General features: G+C 46.8%; 1 protein-coding gene across 5 annotated transcripts in view; it reads right to left on the bottom strand.

Annotated features, from left to right (window-relative positions):
* LOC135237926 (AMP deaminase 2-like) overlaps positions 1-18942 on the bottom strand; it is a 56430-nt gene extending 37488 nt beyond the window's left edge. For 2 of the 5 annotated variants that reach the window (XM_064305487.1, XM_064305489.1), the window contains exon 1: positions 13544-13727. In XM_064305487.1, coding sequence (XP_064161557.1) covers positions 13544-13628 — 85 coding nt within the window. In that variant the 5' untranslated portion in view covers positions 13629-13727. Of the gene's footprint in view, positions 1-2684; positions 3046-13543; positions 13728-17300; positions 17472-18534 lie in introns of those variants that run through there. The other 3 variants (XM_064305488.1, XM_064305491.1, XM_064305492.1) reach the window with 3 other exon arrangements.
* Positions 18943-19731: the final 789 nt, after the last annotated feature.

Genomic DNA, 19731 nt, shown 5'->3' with positions numbered 1-19731 from the left:
CACATGATCAGTGATGTAACCTTGCCAACAGCAGGGCTGAGTCCTGCAGCAGTGCAGTCTGAAGCGACGTGGCCCCTCCCTCCCTTTCCCACGATGCACCAGCAGGCTGCACACAGGGGACTGCACAGGGCCCCGCTGTGTTTTAGAGCCCTGGTCATTCAGGGTCACTTCCTCACTGACACGCAATGGGTCACAACGGCCTGAAAATGACCAAACATCGGGGACCTATGAGGTCACAGCACACCCCGAGAGAAAGGAGAGAGAGATACACACACGCACACACACACGCACCACACATGCACGCACAACTGCACACGCACACACACATGCCAATGCACGCATGGGCACACACACACACACAGATACACACGCACGTGCACACACACACACACACACACACACACACACATACGCACACAGATACACATACGCACGCACACACAGACGCACAAACACGAGCGCATACATGTGCACACGCACACACACAGTGAGGAGAAGAGAAGAGAGAGACACTTTAAAGAATTTATGACCCACACTTGGATTGACTAGCGTACAGAACAGCTTCTTTAGTGCACAGTGTGCACAAGGGGTGTGGGACAACTGTTTAAAAATTGAGGTTTGTCCAGTAACTAAAAATGCACACTTATTTAAATAAACTGCCCACTTAGGCTATTTGGTTCATGGTTGAGTCTGAGGAGCCTGAAGAAATCACAGCAGAGACAAACCAGCAAATTCCACTGCACTCACTGCTCACGTACAATGTAATTAATACAGAAAGCCAATCTATTTTGAAATATAAATTATTTACAAGTGTGTCCTAAACTACAGTCACATTTCTTAGTCTCCAAAACACTTAAACCATGTTCACAGCTGTTGCTGAGAGACTGCACTGAAAAAACCAAAAACAAAAGTTCATCTCAACTCAAGTCTTATATTTAGCCTTAAAAATTCAATTTCTGTTACTTTTTTGCTAAATAAAACAATAATATTGCAAATGAGGTGGGAGAGTTCGACTCATTTCAAGATTTGGGGTAAGAAAACTTCGTCACTCGTCAAGCAAACAGTAACTTTCCATATTTAGTCTCGGTACAAGACGTGAGCGCTTGTGAAGTCAGACGTTTTCGCAGTGTGAGAGCCTGACCTTGCCTCCCTCGTTCTCCCCGTTCTCTACATCTGCGCGGCAATCCTTCTTTATCACCTTGGGACTCTGTCTCTCATAGAATTCTCATAACATCCCACATTTGTACCATTCCCGTGTAGACAAAATGGACAGCCGACGCGATACGCGCATGCACAGTCACGGCTAAAAATAATATCATGTTTACCTATTGCTATATGCAACTTTGTTGCTGTCTTAACGACGATAAGCTACAGCAGACGTGGCTTTCGTGAGGAAAACACAGTCCAGCACACTGCCATTATCACGTCAGGGCAAACGATGCTAAAACATAACAAATTCCAGCCAGACAGTGTTTGTTAAGCAGTGGGCTATGAGCTGTGAGCTAGTCCAGTACACTGAACCCGCATCAGCTCCATGTCCGCCACCATACTGGACCAGGACGGTCCAGAGCAGCCAATCACAAAATCAGTATCACGTCACACAACACACACTTTGTAGATATTACCGGTGCCTGTACATGGATCTGTACGTATGTGTGTGTGTGTGTGTGTGTGTGTGTCCTCAGTCCTGTCTTGGATCAGATTCAAATGGTATATCAAAGGCAAAAACACATGCTAACATTCATTTACTGTGATGGGGGATAGGCCTCACTTTGGGTGAAGGGGCCATTTATATAAGGCACCATAACAGAACTCTAATGTAACTCTGTCCCTTTCCTATGATAAAGATGACAGAGTGTTACTGGAACCCCAGCACTGGATCACCAGCTGACACCAAACATCAGCGCTGAAACAAGCAGGATTAAACGGACATCTATACTTGTGAAGTATTTCCACCATAACTTCACAGCCATAATTTCATGTGTGACGCAAGGGTAGCTAACTATCATCCTCATCAAACACAAACAATAACAAATAGGCATCGATGCAGATTCTCAGGTTCCAGGCCTTCTGATTGGGCGGAAAACTTCCAAACGGGATTCCCCAGGGAGGGGGGCAAGAGGACTTGTGCACGCGGGACGAGGGGAACGGATTACAAGCAGTTGACAGGGGGGCCTCTGCTGGCTATCCAGTTACCCCCGGCAACAAACCCTCCGGCCAGAATAGTCGACCTGGGTCACTGGCTGCCAAACCCGACAGGTTCCTTCCAAATCCCCATTCCCTCTAATAACTGTCCCTTTTTCCTGTTACTCACACGTCTATACTTAGAAATATGGCCTGAAATTTTCCACCTTACAGCAGAGGCTACTCCTTTAGCATGGTTGACTGAAGTACAATGCGATGTTTTGTTGATGTCAATATGCCCGCCCTTGGCTTTCCTTTGCATCATGCTCCCTCTAGTGGTCACTAGTTGAAAGCACAACTGCTCACATTACACCACACATAGGCTCCAAAAAAAACAACATGGGAGGTCACATAAGACATACGATACGGTTATCCCACAAACAGTTTGATGACAGACATCTATTCATCGTAGAAACAGGCAGAAGAAATAACACGTCAAAAAACAGCGTTAGCCTCCAAGCCCGAAAACCCACAGCTGAAAAGAGGCCTGCAGTTCCTACCGTATGTTCACAAAGCTTCCTCTAGAGAGAGGTCTTTCCCACAAGTCTGAGGGAGAGCGGCGCAGGCTGTTCGGTAAGACGGCGGGTATCCCGGGCTGAGAGAGCAGCCCTGGTCTGGCGCTGGCGTAGATGTGGGTCAGAGGGAGGCCCCTTGTTTTCACACGGTATCCGGCACCTCCACGACTCCACCACAGGGGCCAATCACACCCCACAGGGGGCAAAGTACACCAGAAAACACACACGGATATATGGCCTAACCATGACACAACACAAAAGGGGAACTACACACAACTTGGAAATTAGGGCACTCTTCTTTCTCCGGAATGTAAATGAACATGAAGACCAACTGCCACCCAATCTAGATTTAACAGCACAAAATAACTTATGTTCAGAAATAAGATTCCCATAAATGAAACGCTGATCATTATACTACTATGAAATAACTTTGAATGAAAAGGTTTAGGGCTATACTGTGTCTATTAGAAGCTGCATTTTTACTTTGTCCACCCCCCACCCCCCAAATAAACACAGCTGATATCTTTTTTGTTCTCACGTACTAGTGTCTGTACAAATTTTGTAAACATTTTACACAGTGTCGATGTGTTGTCCGCTTCTTTCTTTCACTATTGTGTGTAGTGACTCCATGTTTGTTTTGTGCTGTTTCAGTACTGCGTCTCAATGTTTGCTTGCCCGTGGCAGAGCTTCTCTGACAAAGAGGCCACTGTCTGCTCAGCAGGACCTCTCAGCGTAAATAAAGGTTAAATAAATAAATAAAAATAATAAAATAAACACGCTGTGCTGTGCACATGCTGAAGGGGAGAAAAAAAAACAAGAAAATCAGGCAGCAAACCCCCAACGGTCAGAACAGCACAGAACTCCACCGTGTGTGGAATTTTCCCTGTCAGGTTTTGGGAGTGGTGCTCCCTCTCACACCTCACATGCACCCTAAACTGAGACAACCCCTCTCAGCATGGGCGGTGAACCCTTCCCGTGAGGGGTCAAGGGTCAAAGGGCGCTTGTTAAATTATTTTAGTGTCGAAAGTGAGCTGGCGTACTGGCAGTCTCTGTTAAGTCGTACCCTGTGTAAAAACTCCCAGCATGCACTGCTCATCTATATTGTGCCGACGGACTGGGCAAGTCCCGATGACGTCATCTCCACTACAGAAGGGCCATAAATGTGGGTGGGCCACAGATGACAGACATGTTGCTTTTCTCAGTGCAGGAGGCACGCACCCTCCTCTGATTGGTCTAGCCAATGATTACTGATGAGTGAGCCAATAAACCAGTCCTTGGCTGACCTTATGTTACCACAACTGTGTTGACATAATGTACCATTACGTTACATTTAAATAGGCTTTATATTTAAACTGATTCATTTTCTAGCATTTATTCATAATCATACACATAAAAATCAGTTTCATAATATACCAGTACTTCTTTCCTTGAGCACAGAGGTCTCAGATAGTTGTACCACAGGCACTAGTTCCAGCACAACATAATATTGAATACAATTACCTGCAGAACAAGCAGGTATAGTACATATGCACAACCTGTAGCGTTACCTAAAGAGCAATCCCCAATGCCCTACTCCTGCAACTGCAAAGCGGGCAGGTCTTCAGAACCTTCTGGAAGTATCTAAAATATCCTCCATCACACACAAAAGCTGTCTTGGCCAATGCACTACAACTAAGATAATATACATATTTTTTTAAAACCTCACAAAGTGAAGCATCCCTTTAAAATGATGTTGTAAAAAACGCAGTTAGCATTAGCTCTGGAGTCTCTGCTCGCCCTCCAGGGCTCTGCAGTGCTCCCACCTTAGGAGCATCTGCTTCTGAAAACTGACATGTGCTCTAACTGGAAAAAAATGATTTAGCAGCACACGCACTAATTGGGGAGCATTATAGTACGCTCCAAAAAAATTTTTAACTGGAAAAAATGTTCATGCAGAGCCCTGAAAATGCGATGTGTGGGCACAAACAAGCCAAAACACAGGCAGGAAGTGAGAATCTGAGGCGGTAACACCACCCCCAGCACTTCACAGCCAGCTCTCCCAACAAGCCCGGTCTCCGCTGGCACACGGCGTCTCTCATGCACAGAATGCTAAGAGTACACATCAAGAAGAGAAGCGTGGGAGAATTCTGTACAGGCCACGCGTAAGTGACAATGCATAAGGCCCCGCCACCCAACCGCGACGCCAGGGTCTGTGTCCTACCAAAGCGTTTCAGGGGAATACGCTTTTTAGCGTTTCAACTTATGCGTTCATTATTCAAGTAATGGAAAATATAACTGCAAATGAATAATAATAGTAATTTTAATAATAATAATAACAATAATAATAATAGCTATTATTATTATTATTATTATTATGTAATAATAATTATAATAACAATTATTATTATTATTATTCAGTAGGGATAATTACAGCTGATTATAAAGCCTGCAGAAATGTCTTTACTGAAGTACATAAACTATCTGCGCCACCCACCCATCAGTGAGGTACATGCAGCATTAGTCATCTGTATTATTAGTCATTCACACTGAGATTACAAAGGAGGGCTGGAGCCTGTAACTTACAGCATAACCAACCCCATAGATTTACATGCGCTACTTTGGGTACAAATATGTGCGGGGTGTTATTTTTAAAAAATATTCTTTTTTTAAGCGTAAAAAAATGGGAATTACTGATTGTGTCATAAGAAACGATACACAAGCCAGCTCCAGTGAGGCTGCTGTCTCAGTGTCTCTGGTTTCAGTCCGTGCTTTCTGTCTCCAGACATGGCCGGCCGCGCCCTTCAGTTTTCCATCATTCAAACACGCTGCATGTATCCATTAAATGGCAAAATGCCCCGATAAGGCCGCCTGGCCTTTTCAGACGGAAGATTAGGGGTCTGCTTCAATGCAGCAGAATGGCATTACTCAACCCGCTGTTTGATGGCAAGTGTTTCTCTGTGAGAGTAGCTGGCCATTAGCCAACCTGCCAGCTATAATACCCTGAAAAAGGCTAGGCCTACACACAAAGTCTCACACACACACACATACAGACACGCACACATATTTACACACACACACGCACCTGCACACACACACACACACATGCATACATATATACAAACATTACCACACGCACACATATTTACACACACACACAGATACGCACACATATGTACAGACACGCACACACACAAACACACAATTGCACACAAACAAGAGCATCTGAATACATCAAGCATACACAGCTGAATGGAAGCAATTTCTTCACCGAGATGTTAACAAGTTGGTACGTGACTGTGGAAGTCCACTGCTGACAAACAATCATGCTATGAGAAGGTGAATCAGGTGGATCAGCTGTCTCAGGTGCGTAACTCGCAGGTAAGATGGCACTGCTTCACTACATGAGACGAGAGCCCCCCCCACCCGACAGAGCAGGGCCCTCTGGGAAATATGAGCTGCGTCCTGAACTGAAGGAAAGAACGGTGCGTGATTTCGCTCAGATGTGCATCATGATCCTGACGCTCGCCTAATGATCCATGCCCTCTACCAGCACAGCCTCCATTTTCCGACCTGTAAGCCCATTAATGTTATTTTCCTCCTCTCTACGCACACCAGATGGCTCCTGGATACAGACACGCTCCCATAAGGCCGTTCTTCTCCTTTTCTTCATTATCAAAGCAGATGGCTCAGATCTATTGTTCAGCTGTCTGCTGCGCCCACTCACGGAAAGGCCCTAACGAGCTGCCTCACGGTGGAGCAGGGAGAGTGTTTAACTACTTGTACACACGCGCATCCCTCTGTAGTGCTGAAATTAAAGACTTACCGGCAGTTACAGTAAACGTTGCAGACTGTGTAATAACAAACGTGGCAACTATTGAGGTTTTAAACCGAATAGCACTGTGCAGGAAGGTCGCTTTACCCTAGCGTACGTTCCATCAGCAGATTTTCAGCTACGATTGATCAGTTCAAAAAGTAAAAGTATGCGGTGCTCTGCTAGAACCGGGGGTTGCTAAATGCTGATTCACAGGGATGTTTGTGGGAAATAAGCCCTTAGTTTACTCTGTCATTCCCACTCAGCATGCACATCTCACAGTGACCTCGTCACCACAATGATTGAAAGATTACAAGTGTATTCATATAAATACATATTCCAACATGCAGGGTTGGGTTTAACCTGTTCAGCTGGACATTTCTAGCATACAGAGGGGCAAAGCACAACACATCCACAGCCACATCCACAGCCACAGCCACAGCCACAGCCAGTACAGTCACAGTCAGCACAGTCACAGCCAGCACAACACAGCCATAGCCACAGCCAGTACAGTCACAGTCAGCACAGTCACAGCCACCACCAGCACAACCACAGTCACAGCCAGCACAGCCACAGTCAGCACAGTCACAGCCACAACCAGCACAGTCACAGCCACATCCACAGGCACAGCCAGCACAGCCACAGTCACAGCCAGCACAGTCACAGCCACATCCACAGGCACAGCCAGCACAGCCACAGTCACAGCCAGCACAGTCACAGCCACATCCACAGGCACAGCCAGCACAGCCACAGTCACAGCCAGCACAGTCACAGCCACATCCACATCCACAGTCACAGCCACAGTCACAGCCAGCACAGCCACAGCCAGCATCTCTCTGTAGACCGTTTCCTCACAGCACAATCCCACAAGCCTTTTCAAACACAGCTGTAGAGGACGCTGATGGATTACACATCTAGCCTGCACCCAGAATAAACAGTCTTTACATGTCTTAAAATAGACCATTGCAAGTCTATCTGCAAATGGTACTACACTCCAGAAGGGAAAAGTACTGATTAAATAACACTGGGAAAGTAATACTGAGGGGCTTGAGATGGAAAAAAAGACCACAATTAAACTTAAAAAAAAAAAAACAAAGTGAGATAAGCAGTGTAATCAGACCGACAGTAACCTAGAGCCCACATCTCACTTATTACATCACTGACAACAGTTCAAGAGGAACACAGAGCGATGGCCAATTCAGAGGCTGTGCAATCCTCCCCCTCAGTCTGCTTATAGCCCGAAAACAAATATGCATGCAGTCCATTTCATAATAATTACGTCAGATATTACACACATCCAGCTTCACAGTAGTACTAAAATTGGGGGCTTATGAAATTAGTGAGAGAAACAAAATACATCAAAATCTGAGGATCTACCCAGTTGTTGCTAAAGTTTATTATAGCGCCATATGCTTCTAATTTGACTATAGATTCCTACTCATGGCACAGGCCTAATTTTTTTATATTTACTGACCAGTCTTGAACAGTCTTCAAGATGTATATTTTCTAGATTTCTAGATATGAACAATTACATTTTTAACCCAGTGTTTAATTTGTAGCCTACTTTTTTGAGTTTTTTTTTAGTCGTCATCGCACTCTCACATTCACAGCAATCACTATGTGATTAGAATGATCGGCATATTTCACATAGCACTATCCACTTCTCCATTTGTGTGCAGAAATATGCGGAAGCTCAGTTAAGACTTACTCAACAGAGGACGTTGCTCAATGGAACAACAGCTGAACCATGCTGGGCTTGCAACAGGGTTCCAAGCCCAGTACCCTAAGCACTGCACTACACCACAGCCAAGCGACACTTGTGGCCATTAAAACAGGACAGACAGCCGGCCACCTCAATCAAACAAACAGATTACAGTAATCAAATCGGTTTAATGGCCGGGATTAACTGGATTCAGCAACGCTTGGCACCGCTCAAATGTCTAACCTGAAGACTAAGGAACCGCACCGCTACCGCCGCTGAGCGTTCGCTTGACTGTTATTCGCGATGCTAATTGCTATTCTGGGCACACAGCCTAGCTGCAGCAGCTCATCTCATATGTACCATGCCTTGATGGCCCTATACACCACCGTGAGTAAGAGTCTCAGCGGAAATGAAGACTTAGCACAACCTGGCCATCTTCGTCCAGCAGAGATAAGGGCTAAAATAGATCCTAAAAATCCCCCCCAGTGTGTGTGTGTTTATACAGACAAATTCATCTTTAAAAGAATTTGAATTCCTTTTACAGAGTGAACATAGGGAGCACTGTGCATTTCCTAGACGTATAAAAACGAGGGTGTGAAATTGCATTAGAGGGACGGCGCAGGAGGGCTAATCTGATGTTCTGGAACAAAGGCAGGAGCTCTCTGACAGAGAGAGAGAGGGGAGGGCGGGCGGGAGAGAGTAATCACACACTGCAGCACACTTAACCGGGCCCGTCACGCCACCACGCGCGTCAAAGCAGCCCTGTAATTCAGGGGAGGTGGGAGTGGGGCGGGGCCTGCCGTCAGAGAGGAGTGCATGATGGGAATTCTGCGACAGCAGCAACGTGAAGTCGGCGGGGGCGTGGTACTGTATATCACCCTAAAATGACCACACACAGGGGGGCTGGGACCTGTGTCTGTGCCTCTGTTTCTGCATCTGTCTAACACAGGGAAGCTGTGTCTGTGCCTCCGTTCCTGAATCTAGTCTAACACAGGGAAGCTGTGTCTGTGCCTGTGTTCCTGCATCTGTGTAACACAGGGAAGCTGGGACCTGTGTCTGTGCCTCGGTTCCTGCATCTGCGTAACACAGGGAAGCTGTGTCTGTGCCTCTGTTCCTCCATCTGTCTAACACAGGGAAGCTGTGTCTGTGCCTGTGTTCCTGCATCTGTGTAACACAGGGAAGCTGTGTCTGTGTTCCTGCATCTGTGTAACACAGGGGGGCTGGGACCTGTCTATGCCTCTGTTCCTGTATCTGTCTAACAGGGAGAGACGCTCGCGGCTAACAGGGAGAGATGCTCGCGGCTAACAGGGAGAGAAGCTCACGGCTAACAGGGAGAGAAGCTCACGGCTAACAGGGAGAGATGCTCGCGGCTAACAGGGAGAGATGCTCGCGGCTAAGAGGGAGAGATGCTCGTGGCTAACAGGGAGATATGCTCGCGGCTAACAGGGAGAGATGCTCGCAGCTAACAGGGAGAGATGCTCGCGGCTAACAGGGAGAGAAGCTTGTGGCTAACAGGGAGAGATGCTCGCGGCTAAGAGGGAGAGATGCTCGCGGCTAACAGGGAGAGATGCTCGCGGCTAACAGGGAGAGATGCTCGTGGCTAACAGGGAGAGATGCTCGCGGCTAACAGGGAGAGATGCTCATGGCTAACAGGGAGAGATGCTCGCGGCTAACAGGGAGAGATGCTCGCGGCTAACAGGGAGAGATGCTCGCGGCTAACAGGGAGAGATGCTCGCGGCTAACAGGGAGAGATGCTCGCGGCTAACAGGGAGAGATGCTCGCGGCTAACAGGGAGAGATGCTCGCGGCTAACAGGGAGAAATGCTCGCGGCTAACAGGTGGCTGTTATAGGACTGCGCCGCACGCTAAGGGCTCAGCCAGACGGTAAATGGAGAGGACTGCACTTAAAGAGCACGCTCTGCTGGCTGACTCATTACTACTCTACTGGGATTTTGTTCACAGCTTTCTGCCATTTCAGTCTCACCTAACACAGATGCATTTTAAGGAATAGGACACGATTATTACAAAAGCACACACATTTGTGTGTATGTGTGTGTGTGTCTCCTAGGATCTCATCTCTCCTATTATAGCTGGTAATACACACTCTTATAATAAAATAAAACATGTCCTATCAGCCCATTCATGATATCCAATGCAGACAAATAAAATGTCATTAATTCAATTGTACAACATCATCAAGTGTCCCCTTTTAAACCAAAGTCAAACATTCTGTACAAACTACTGTAATTCGATCACCTTTATAAGTTTAGCTTAATTTTTATTGCTGAACATTTTCATCATGCCCCAACATATAATTACATAGAAAAAAGAAGGCCTTCACAAATTTATTGTGATTATTATAGAAAGATTACACATTCAACAAGAATGTTCTATACTGCACAGGATTCATTGCAAGTGACTATTCCCAATGAAATTTAAAAAAAAAAAAAAAAAAATAGGGTGTACAATTCACACTTATACCTAAGCAAAGTTATACCTATTGTAGCTCTCTTGCAGGAATGTTGTAAAGCGCTTGTCTCCGAGTTTTGTAAGACTGTGAAGTCGCTCATATGGTGTACAATTCACTTATACTAAGCAAAGTTATACCTATGTAGCTCTTTGCAGGAATGTTGTAAAGCGCTTGTCTCCGAGTTTTGTAATGCACTTGTTGTAAGTCGCTCTGGATAAGAGCGTCTGCTAAGAACCTATAATGTAATGTAATGTAATGTAATGAAATATTTTCAGCATTTTATCACAAACTCTGGTTTGTAAATTCATATTTTGAGGCTGGAACGTCCATTTTATTGCATCAGCGACTGGGACTAAAAAAAAAAAAAACATTTTCCAGCTTGATCCTGCAGCTAATCCTGTTATGGTGTGCGGACGGGCCCCCAGGTGGTCCGATCTGGAACCCGGGCCCTGGCAGTGCCAGCGGTGGCGGGCAGCCCCCCCCCCGGGCGAGGGCGAGCCGAAGCGGGCGTCGCGCGGGGAAAAGGAGGGATTTAGCCAGCGGGGGATTAGCGTCGCGGCGCTAACCAGCGGCCCACGGCTCGGCCTGCTGAGCCGCACAGGGAGCCTCTCCCAGCAGCCCCCAGCAGCCCCCGCCTTTCAGAGGGAGATAAGAGTGGACGGCTGACCTCACTCACCTGATGCGCTGCTCCATCAGCAGCACAGGCTGCAGGAATGAGTGCTGCTCGGCGGAATGATACGTTTAGGCGTTGAAAAATGGGAGAAAACTGCATTTTTTTAAAAAGTGAAATTTTTTTTTTTTAAATTCAACATGCTGGACGCTTGTCCTTATTGGCTAATTGCTGGCTCAAGGGCAACGCGGGGATGGGCGTTTGGGTGATTGCACTGCAACGCAATTAAAATCAAGCCAACTGAAGACATCCTTCCACGGAAAAATACTGCACCATTTTTTCCACTGTAGGAATACAGAGGATGACAGAGGATGTCTGGCTAAGACACATTCTCTGCTCTTATCATCTCTTATCGAGCACAGCGATTAAAAAAAAAAAAGAGAGCAACCCTGGCTTGAGTCCTGTCCCCATCAAGGTGAGGACGTGACTCGGAAGGGCGGGCGGCTGTGCAGGGTCATAAACTGAAGGGGGCGCTGTTCCAGTCTGGCTGGAATGCGCAGCTCCGTTTATCGTCTGTCAGGTGGAGATTCACGGCTGCAGAGGCCCTTGAAACAAGGAAGAGGGGAATGCGCCACGATCTCCACCAATGGCGGAGGCGGGACTGGGGTCCCGGCCAATGACGAACCGTCGTCTGGTGGGGGTGGGGGTGCAGGGGGGTGGGGGGGGGTGTTTGATGATTCCCTTTAGTCTTTAGTGAGACTGGTCATCCGAGACACTGAAGGGAGGTGGTCATTGCCAAATGGAGGAGAAACCGAGTATTAACCGCCTGATTGGTGGGCAGTAAGTACGGCGCTAAGCCATCTGACTTGTGCAAATCATTGATTTTTGGAGCGAGGATGCTGAGTATATTGATATCAGACACCGCTATGAACCTTTTTTATCTCATTACATCTCAATTACAGTGATGGATTACACACTTAAGAACAGCAGACGGTGGTGAACTTCACATACAATTACATTAGCCCAACAGAACACATTCTCTCTCCACAGCAGCACATAGACTAAGACTTACATTTTGTTTAGTGAATAATTAAAATTTCTCTGGTACAATCAGGGGGGTGGGGCACGCCACACGTGGGGTGCACAGGAAAACACCCCCCAACAGCTTTTGAGAGCTCAAGAGCCGAAAGAAATTTACTGTCCACAAACAGAGCAGAGAATCTCCCATTTCTTTAAAAAAACACAACCCAAATTATCACTTAAACACGTATTCCAAAGCCTGCCTCCGCATGTTCTCCAAAAGAAAATAAAACGCACGCGAGAAGAACACGCAGACTGGAACGCCGTTTGGGAGCAGACCACAGAGCAGAAGCAGAAGCCCCCGGCCGTTAATGGAGATGTCAGAGTGAGATAAGGTCCCTGTCGCGCGGTCCGGCTGGCTAACAGAAATATGAGCACACCGAGCTCAGCAGTGTCCTTCAGGACCGACTGCCCCCGGGTAAAGTCACCCCTGGCCACGGCACGGACCCAGGAGGATCTTGCGCCAAAATAGCACTGCTCTCTTTTATCTATATGGACCGTGCATGATCTGAGCAAACCCCACCATGCCCCCCCCCCCCCCCAAGAAAAAAGATAATAATCTGAGTGCACACCACTACCGAAGAGCATGCTGTGTACCGCTCGCTCTCTGTAAAAGAAGACAAAGCGAGAGAACGTTTGATGAATGGTTACTGGACCTACGATAAAAGCTGCTGGTTCCAGCTGCTTATCGATGTGGGTCATGTCCCAGCCATCAATCAAGATCAAAATTGTTTTGTTTTTTTTTTACTCGCTGGGGTAACAAAAAGAGGTTCTTTTTTGTTAAAAGTGATGCAGAGCCCCTCTCCAGCATCCTCACGTGTGATATTTACTTTGCGCACCTCACGTGTAAAGCCACACAGACAAAAACAAACGCAAAACAATTTTAAGCGCAGCGATGCAACGATGCCTCCCAGCACAAATCCCTACGGATGAGAAAGAAGAATGAGGAGACCAGCGCTGAGAGGCAGTGGTGAGAGAGGCAGCGCTGAGAGAGACCAGCGCTGAGAGAGACCAGGGCTGAGAGAGGCAGCGCCTCGCTGTGTTCCTGCCGCTCCTGACATCGCTCTCGCTGCGCTACGACCATTCAGCCACGCGCCTCAACATCGCTGCACCCGGGTCTGCATCATCGCATCGGGCACATTCCCGCCACTGCCCCCCCCCCCCCCAGTCCCGGGATCCCCCCCTGCACTCACCAGGGCTGGCGGTGATCTGCAGGCTGCCCCGCTTGCGGAAGGGGGACTTGGGTTTGGGCTTTCCCGGGAGCGCTGGGGAGGACATCTTTCCTGCCTGGTTGCGCGCGGCGACGGCGGAGTCAGAGCAGCGGAACGCTCGGCGGGGACGGCGGGCGGCGGACGCGGCGGCGGCGGAGCTACGCTGCTACTGCCGCCTCCCGGTCTGAGGGGACTTTTATTGTGACGGGGGGATGGGCCGGCGCAGGCTGGCGGAAAGCCATTCGCAGCGGCGGCAGCTCCTGGCGGGGCTGGCTCCTCCTCCTCCTCCTCCTCCTCGCCGCGGTCCCCAGGCTGAGCGTCAACCGCGGTGGAGGCAGGGGACAGGACAGCCCTCGGCTTCCCCCGGCCACGCTAGGCCCCGTCCTCCCTCCCTCCCTCCCCGGTTGCCGCGGCAACCGCAGAGCCAGCCGGCGAGGGCCAATCCGGAGGAGCGCCACGGCCTCGGCGGGCATTGCGGCGAGATTCGGATTCTAATGCGAATGAATGTTAGGCTCGCAGAGGAATGACCCCGCTCACGGGAGGGGGGGAGGCTGGGAAACGGTGGGTGAAAATGGCTCCTTTCTCAAAATAAGGATGAGAGAAAACGGCAAAGCTTGAGAACGAGCTAGAAAACCTTCAGCACAAAAACAGGACGAAGAGGGGAAGACATCTCAAGTAAAACGCGGCAGAAGAAAAAACCCAGCCAGTGTGCAGGGCTTTGGGGGCGGGGAACAAACGCTGCACTCTGGGAAAACAGCCTGGAGGAGCTGATTTAACAAGCACACAAGCAAAGCCTCTGCCCCTCTGAAGAGTAGGGCTTCTGGAATGATTTTATTCAAAATTCTAAGTGAGTGTTTCTAGTCAGTCTCCTGTCATCCATCGTCACTGTCACGAACCGTCAGTACATCCTTCACGTCAGCTGGTGAACCTTGTCAGTCACATCCTTCTACTGTCAGGAACCCGTCATCCTCACTGTCAGCTGGAAACCTGTCAGTCACATCCTTCTACTGTCAGCTGGGAACCTGTCAGTCACATCCTTCTACTGTCAGCTGGAAACCTGTCAATCACATCCTTCTACTGTCAGCTGGAAACCTGTCAATCACATCCTTATAGTGTCAGCTGGAAACCTGTCAATCACATCCTTCTACTGTCAGCTGGAAACCTGTCAATCACATCCTTATAGTGTCAGCTGGAAACCTTTTCCAATAAACTCTCACAAGTGGTGAGAAATGGAAGTGAAATTTAAATGCAACCCGAGAGAGGTTCTCTGCAGAATAAACAGAAGACACTGGAGTCATGGGTCTGGTCTATAAATAAAAACATATATTGAGAGACACTGTGATGTTATAAGGAAAAATTTAATGAGTGTGCACAAACCAAATATATGCCACTCAAAATGTATTTAGTTTGTGTACACTCCTTAATAGCTTTTTCCTTATTGCAACTTTACAGTATCTCCCAGTATAGCCTATACATTTTATATGCTTTGCTGCCACTTTGAGCACTGCTTGGACCCATGTGATTTTTGCTGTTTGTTCTACAGCCCAATGAACACAGCTGGACATTCCAATGAAGGGGAAAAATTACCGATTGTTATTCAAGCACATGCTAAAATGGCAACCCTATTTTCAAGACCGGATGGTAGTTTCTCATAACACAACACAGAATTTCCTAAAATGGCAAATCCAGGCATTAAAAACTGATATTTTTCAAACCGTCATCCTTAAAAACGTTTTTGGATGGCTGATCGCACCGCACATGGGGACAGGTTGAACGTTACGGGCTCTGTGAATGGACAGCGACCACCTCTCAGCCCTTTGTGATCTCTGTGCATGACTAACAGTGCAGATGACAGCACATGCGGAATCCCACGCCGGGCCTCGCACCTACACCGCGCTGCAAAAAAGCGCTTTTACATAACAACAGTAACCCCTTTTTCACACTGCTGACTGGCTACTATGCTGTGTGAACAACGCCTGGTCAAAAAAACGTGCCGTCCATTGAAAAGGGAGGCAGCAAGGATGGGTGTGTGTGTGTGTGTGTGTGTGTGCGTGTGTGTGCGTGCGTGCGTGCGTGCGTGCGTGCGTGCGTGCGTGCGTGCGTGCGTGCGTGCGTGCGTGCGTGTGTGTGTGTGTTTGTGTGTGTGTGTGGGTGTGTGTGTGTGTTGGGTGGTGTGTGTGTGTGTGTGTGTGTGTGTGTGTGTGCGTGTGTGTGTGTTGGCGTGTGTGTGTGTGTGTGTGTGTGTGTGTGCGTGCGTGTGTGTGCGTGTTTGTGTGGCGTGTGGGTGTGTGTGTGTGTGTGTGTTTGTGTGCGTGTGCGTTTGTGTGTGTGTGTGCGCGTGCGTGTGTGTGTGCGTGTGTGTGTGCGTGTGTTTGTGTGTGTGTGTGTGTGTGTGTGTGTGTGTTTGTGTGCGTGTGTAGGTGGGAGGGGAGCTGGGGTTTCGGTCATGAAAACAGTTTTTGCTGTGATGTCTCATTCGATCTATCACCCTTTTCTGCACACGGGGAGAACCTGCATCTCATTTCAGCGTTGCTGTTGTATAAGACATGAGGGTTTGGTGTGTGTTACTGATAGAGAGAAAGAGAGAGAGCAATAGGGAGAGAAAGAAACGGACAGAGGGGCAATAACTCTAAGCATTACGGTAGAGAGGACTCTTCTACAAGAAAAGACCTGATCGTGACCAGCAGTAGGTGCCGCCTTCTCATTTGGGTACAGCCCTCCTATTGGTTACTACCGAAGGCAGACAGGAAGACAAAGGTTCTTTTAAAATCTGATACCAGAGGTCTGGAGGACAGGCCAGCATTATGCAATTTTGTTACGAGAAAAAGAAAATATTCCAAGACTTCTAAACATAAACACACACACACACACACACACACACACACACACAGAAAGAAACCGCACATACGCACAGCAAGTTCCTCAGATCTCACAAACACGATTCACAACTCAACTGCTTCCGCACAGGAAAAATACAGACAAAGAAAGACCAGCATGCCACTGTCAGAGAAGGCCAGGTCTTCTCTGTTTCCACACCATTTGTAAACCCAGCTTACAGGAAACACAGCAGTATACGGGGCAACAGCCCCACAGGGACCCTGCTCAGATCTCTCCCACCTAACAATACAGAACCTAACCACTCCAAGATCCACTACTGGATCACTTTCAACCATTTCCCTTACACATCCTTTCAGGACATGTCACATTCTCATATAGTTACAACATACATGATTTGAACAGTAATTACTTGCATTTGACAGTCCAGTGCCGCTATTGTGCCATGACTCATCTTGCCTAATTTAAAGGGGAGACTGCCCTCTGGTGGTAAGAAAAGGACCACGTCAATGAGGGGGGGAAAAAACATGATATACCCCCTCTCTCTAATACAAATGAGCAGCTCTGAAAGAATTCTCCAATTTTGCCAAAAAAAGCACCCCCCCCCCCCTACATTTCCTGCTCAGTTCATCCACTGAAGAATGACTAAGCAACAAGTCTTAAATGTCTGGCCAAATAATGACATGGCAGCAACACCAGGTTTCATAACAATGACACATCATTTGGTTAACCGACAGCACCACTGACAAATGCCCCATTTCACTGAAGACCTCAGGGCTGAATTTTCATTACCCTTTGAGCTCTGCTTTTTTTTCAGGTGGCTCAAAGTGGCTGAAAACAGAGAGAGACTCCTGAAATCAAGGTCTAAGAAAACATGACAACAGAACAGAAAGCTCGGGCCTACCTCAGAAACAAGGCCCTCGCCTCCAAAGGCAAAGGGGTTCTGGGAAACGGGGACAGTATGGCGGTCTCTTCAGATCCTTCTCAGTGCGGCTCTTTTACTCTCCTCGTCTGCCCGTCAGCACTTTCCTTTGTTGGGCCTTACCTCTGGCCGGCCTGTCTCAGTTCCTCGCTCACTTTTTTTTTTGTAAAGCACTGGGAATGTGCAGTGTTTTGTTTGCAAAGGCACCCACACCCCCCCCCCCCTCCTCCTCCTCCCCCTCCCCCTCATAACCCTCTCTCCCTCCCTCTCTCCCTCCTTCATCTTAACAGCCCCCCCCATCCCAACCTCCCTTCTGGCCCCCCAAAAGGGGCACCTCCCCACCCTTTCCCATGTGACATCATCACTGACGAGAAAATGCCAGTGGAAAGAAGCGTCCAGAACAGGAAATCTACAGTCCAGATCCTTTCAGATACCTCACTCAGCCCAGTTACTAAGGTTCAAACTGCTGTTACCTAGTTCCCACCAGGACTCTCCTGAAATACTTTGGGCTTTATTGGCACTTCATAAACAAGATAAGGAAAGGACATCCATATAGTAGTCATAAACTAGGGATAATTTACTAAAGGAAAACACATTTCAGGAGGAAGTTCAAGTGCACAGTGATTTGAAGACAAAAATTGCAAAAACAAAATGACAATGTATTGAGGAACAGCTTACATTACACTAGAAAACAATGGGTTGTGCCTCTGTGAACATGATCTACAGAACTTGAACTGTACAGGATGTTAAGTCCAAGATTGTGTATTAATTTATGTGTATGTGTATTACAAAGTTAACAATGATGTCCAACAGCATCTAAGTAACATCTTGCTAGTTAGTTAGCTAGTGAACATACAAGCTAGATGTTAGTGTCAGGTTTTTTTCCGGGAAAATCTTTTCATAGCATTATTTCTCTCATACAGCCAGCTAATACTCCAAAAGCTAGCTAGCTAGGTAGCTAACGTTGAGCATATTGGTGCCCGCATTTGGTTTTTATTTTAACGCCACGTGATGTTGGCCAGCTATGTGGACATCTATGAATGCTATAAACCGAAGTGATTTAAAGTTTTAGAAGCGCAGGATGCTGTTGAAGTTATAGAGAATAACAGCTAACTAACAAGTAAGCCATAAAATGCTGTATCCACAACTGATATTTTTTTCAGGAGGGTAAATCAGAGGACTTTTTATTCTTTTTTACTAAGAATGAAGCACTTACCGCCTGACATTGCCATTCTTGCCGCTTCAGTGACGATAGCAATCACTACCTGCACGATCAAGCCAAGTTATTTCCGTCTTCTATACAAGTTCAATTCAGCTTATTATGTACTTAACTAGCCTTATACAGCTAGTTAACGTTAGTTAGCTAGCTAGCAAAATTACACTGAGCGAACGTTCACGAGAGCAAACTCTAGCCACTTATAAGTTGTAGCTAAACTAAAAATAAAATACACATTTACTAGGTAATACCAGTGATCTTACTGCGTACGTTTGATTTATCGAACAAACGTTACGTAAATTAAATGTCGTTTACTGTATTTAGCTATATAATGTTGCTAATTGCATTATACTTTGGTCTCTGTCATATTGGTACGTTAACGACAACTGAGACAAACGTTAGTGTTTTACCTTAAAGCACAAAAGTGACGCTTATTGTACGTACGTTCACAAAAATTCCAGGAAATAAGAAAAGTTTAACTAAATTTAAAGAGACAGTGGCGTTGTGTATTTCCTGCCAGTGTAGCGTGTTAACGCGATTAAGATGGGAGAAATAGTTAATACAGGCTAACAGTAAAAACTATAGCCCGAGGGGGGAAAGTGCAATTAAATAACAAAAAATAGACTACAGTTAACATTCCCGAATAGCTTTTGTTAAAATCTATTAATACCGTTTGAAGTAATTATCTTATTTGCATTTCGTAATACTGAACATCTTAAGTATTAAGTTTATTAGGTTGTTCTAATGAGTTTACAAAAGCATTAACCGCCAGGAATGGAAATAGTAAGGAACACAAGCAGATGGATTATACAACAAGGATTTTTTTTAAATATTGAACTTAATGCTTAAAAAAAGCAAATATATCTCACATTTCACCTGGTTTGCAATGTATTTGTATAGGTTTTGCAGTTGCATCCTTTGAGAGAAAGGCAATTTTTTTGATAACTCATCACCATTCACAATGCTGTTGTATCAGAGGAACACTTCGAACATAATTCAGAAAGAACTGGTTGCAGACAGCAAGACTGTCCAAAATAGTCTTGTCCAATGAAAGGCTGTGGACAGATGTGCCCTGTCCAACCATAACCAGGACTAAGGCTAGAGGGCAGTCACATCAGTGGACAGGATCGTGTGGTTGGGCTTGTGTTGCTTTAAGCCTTGTATAATTACCGTATTTGTGGACTCCTTGAATAAACA

This window comes from Anguilla rostrata, chromosome 13 (assembly GCF_018555375.3).
Source record: "Anguilla rostrata isolate EN2019 chromosome 13, ASM1855537v3, whole genome shotgun sequence".
Taxonomy (NCBI): domain Eukaryota; kingdom Metazoa; phylum Chordata; class Actinopteri; order Anguilliformes; family Anguillidae; genus Anguilla; species Anguilla rostrata.
Note: the sequence above shows the minus strand (reverse complement) of the source record. Positions and strands in the feature narration are given on the sequence as shown.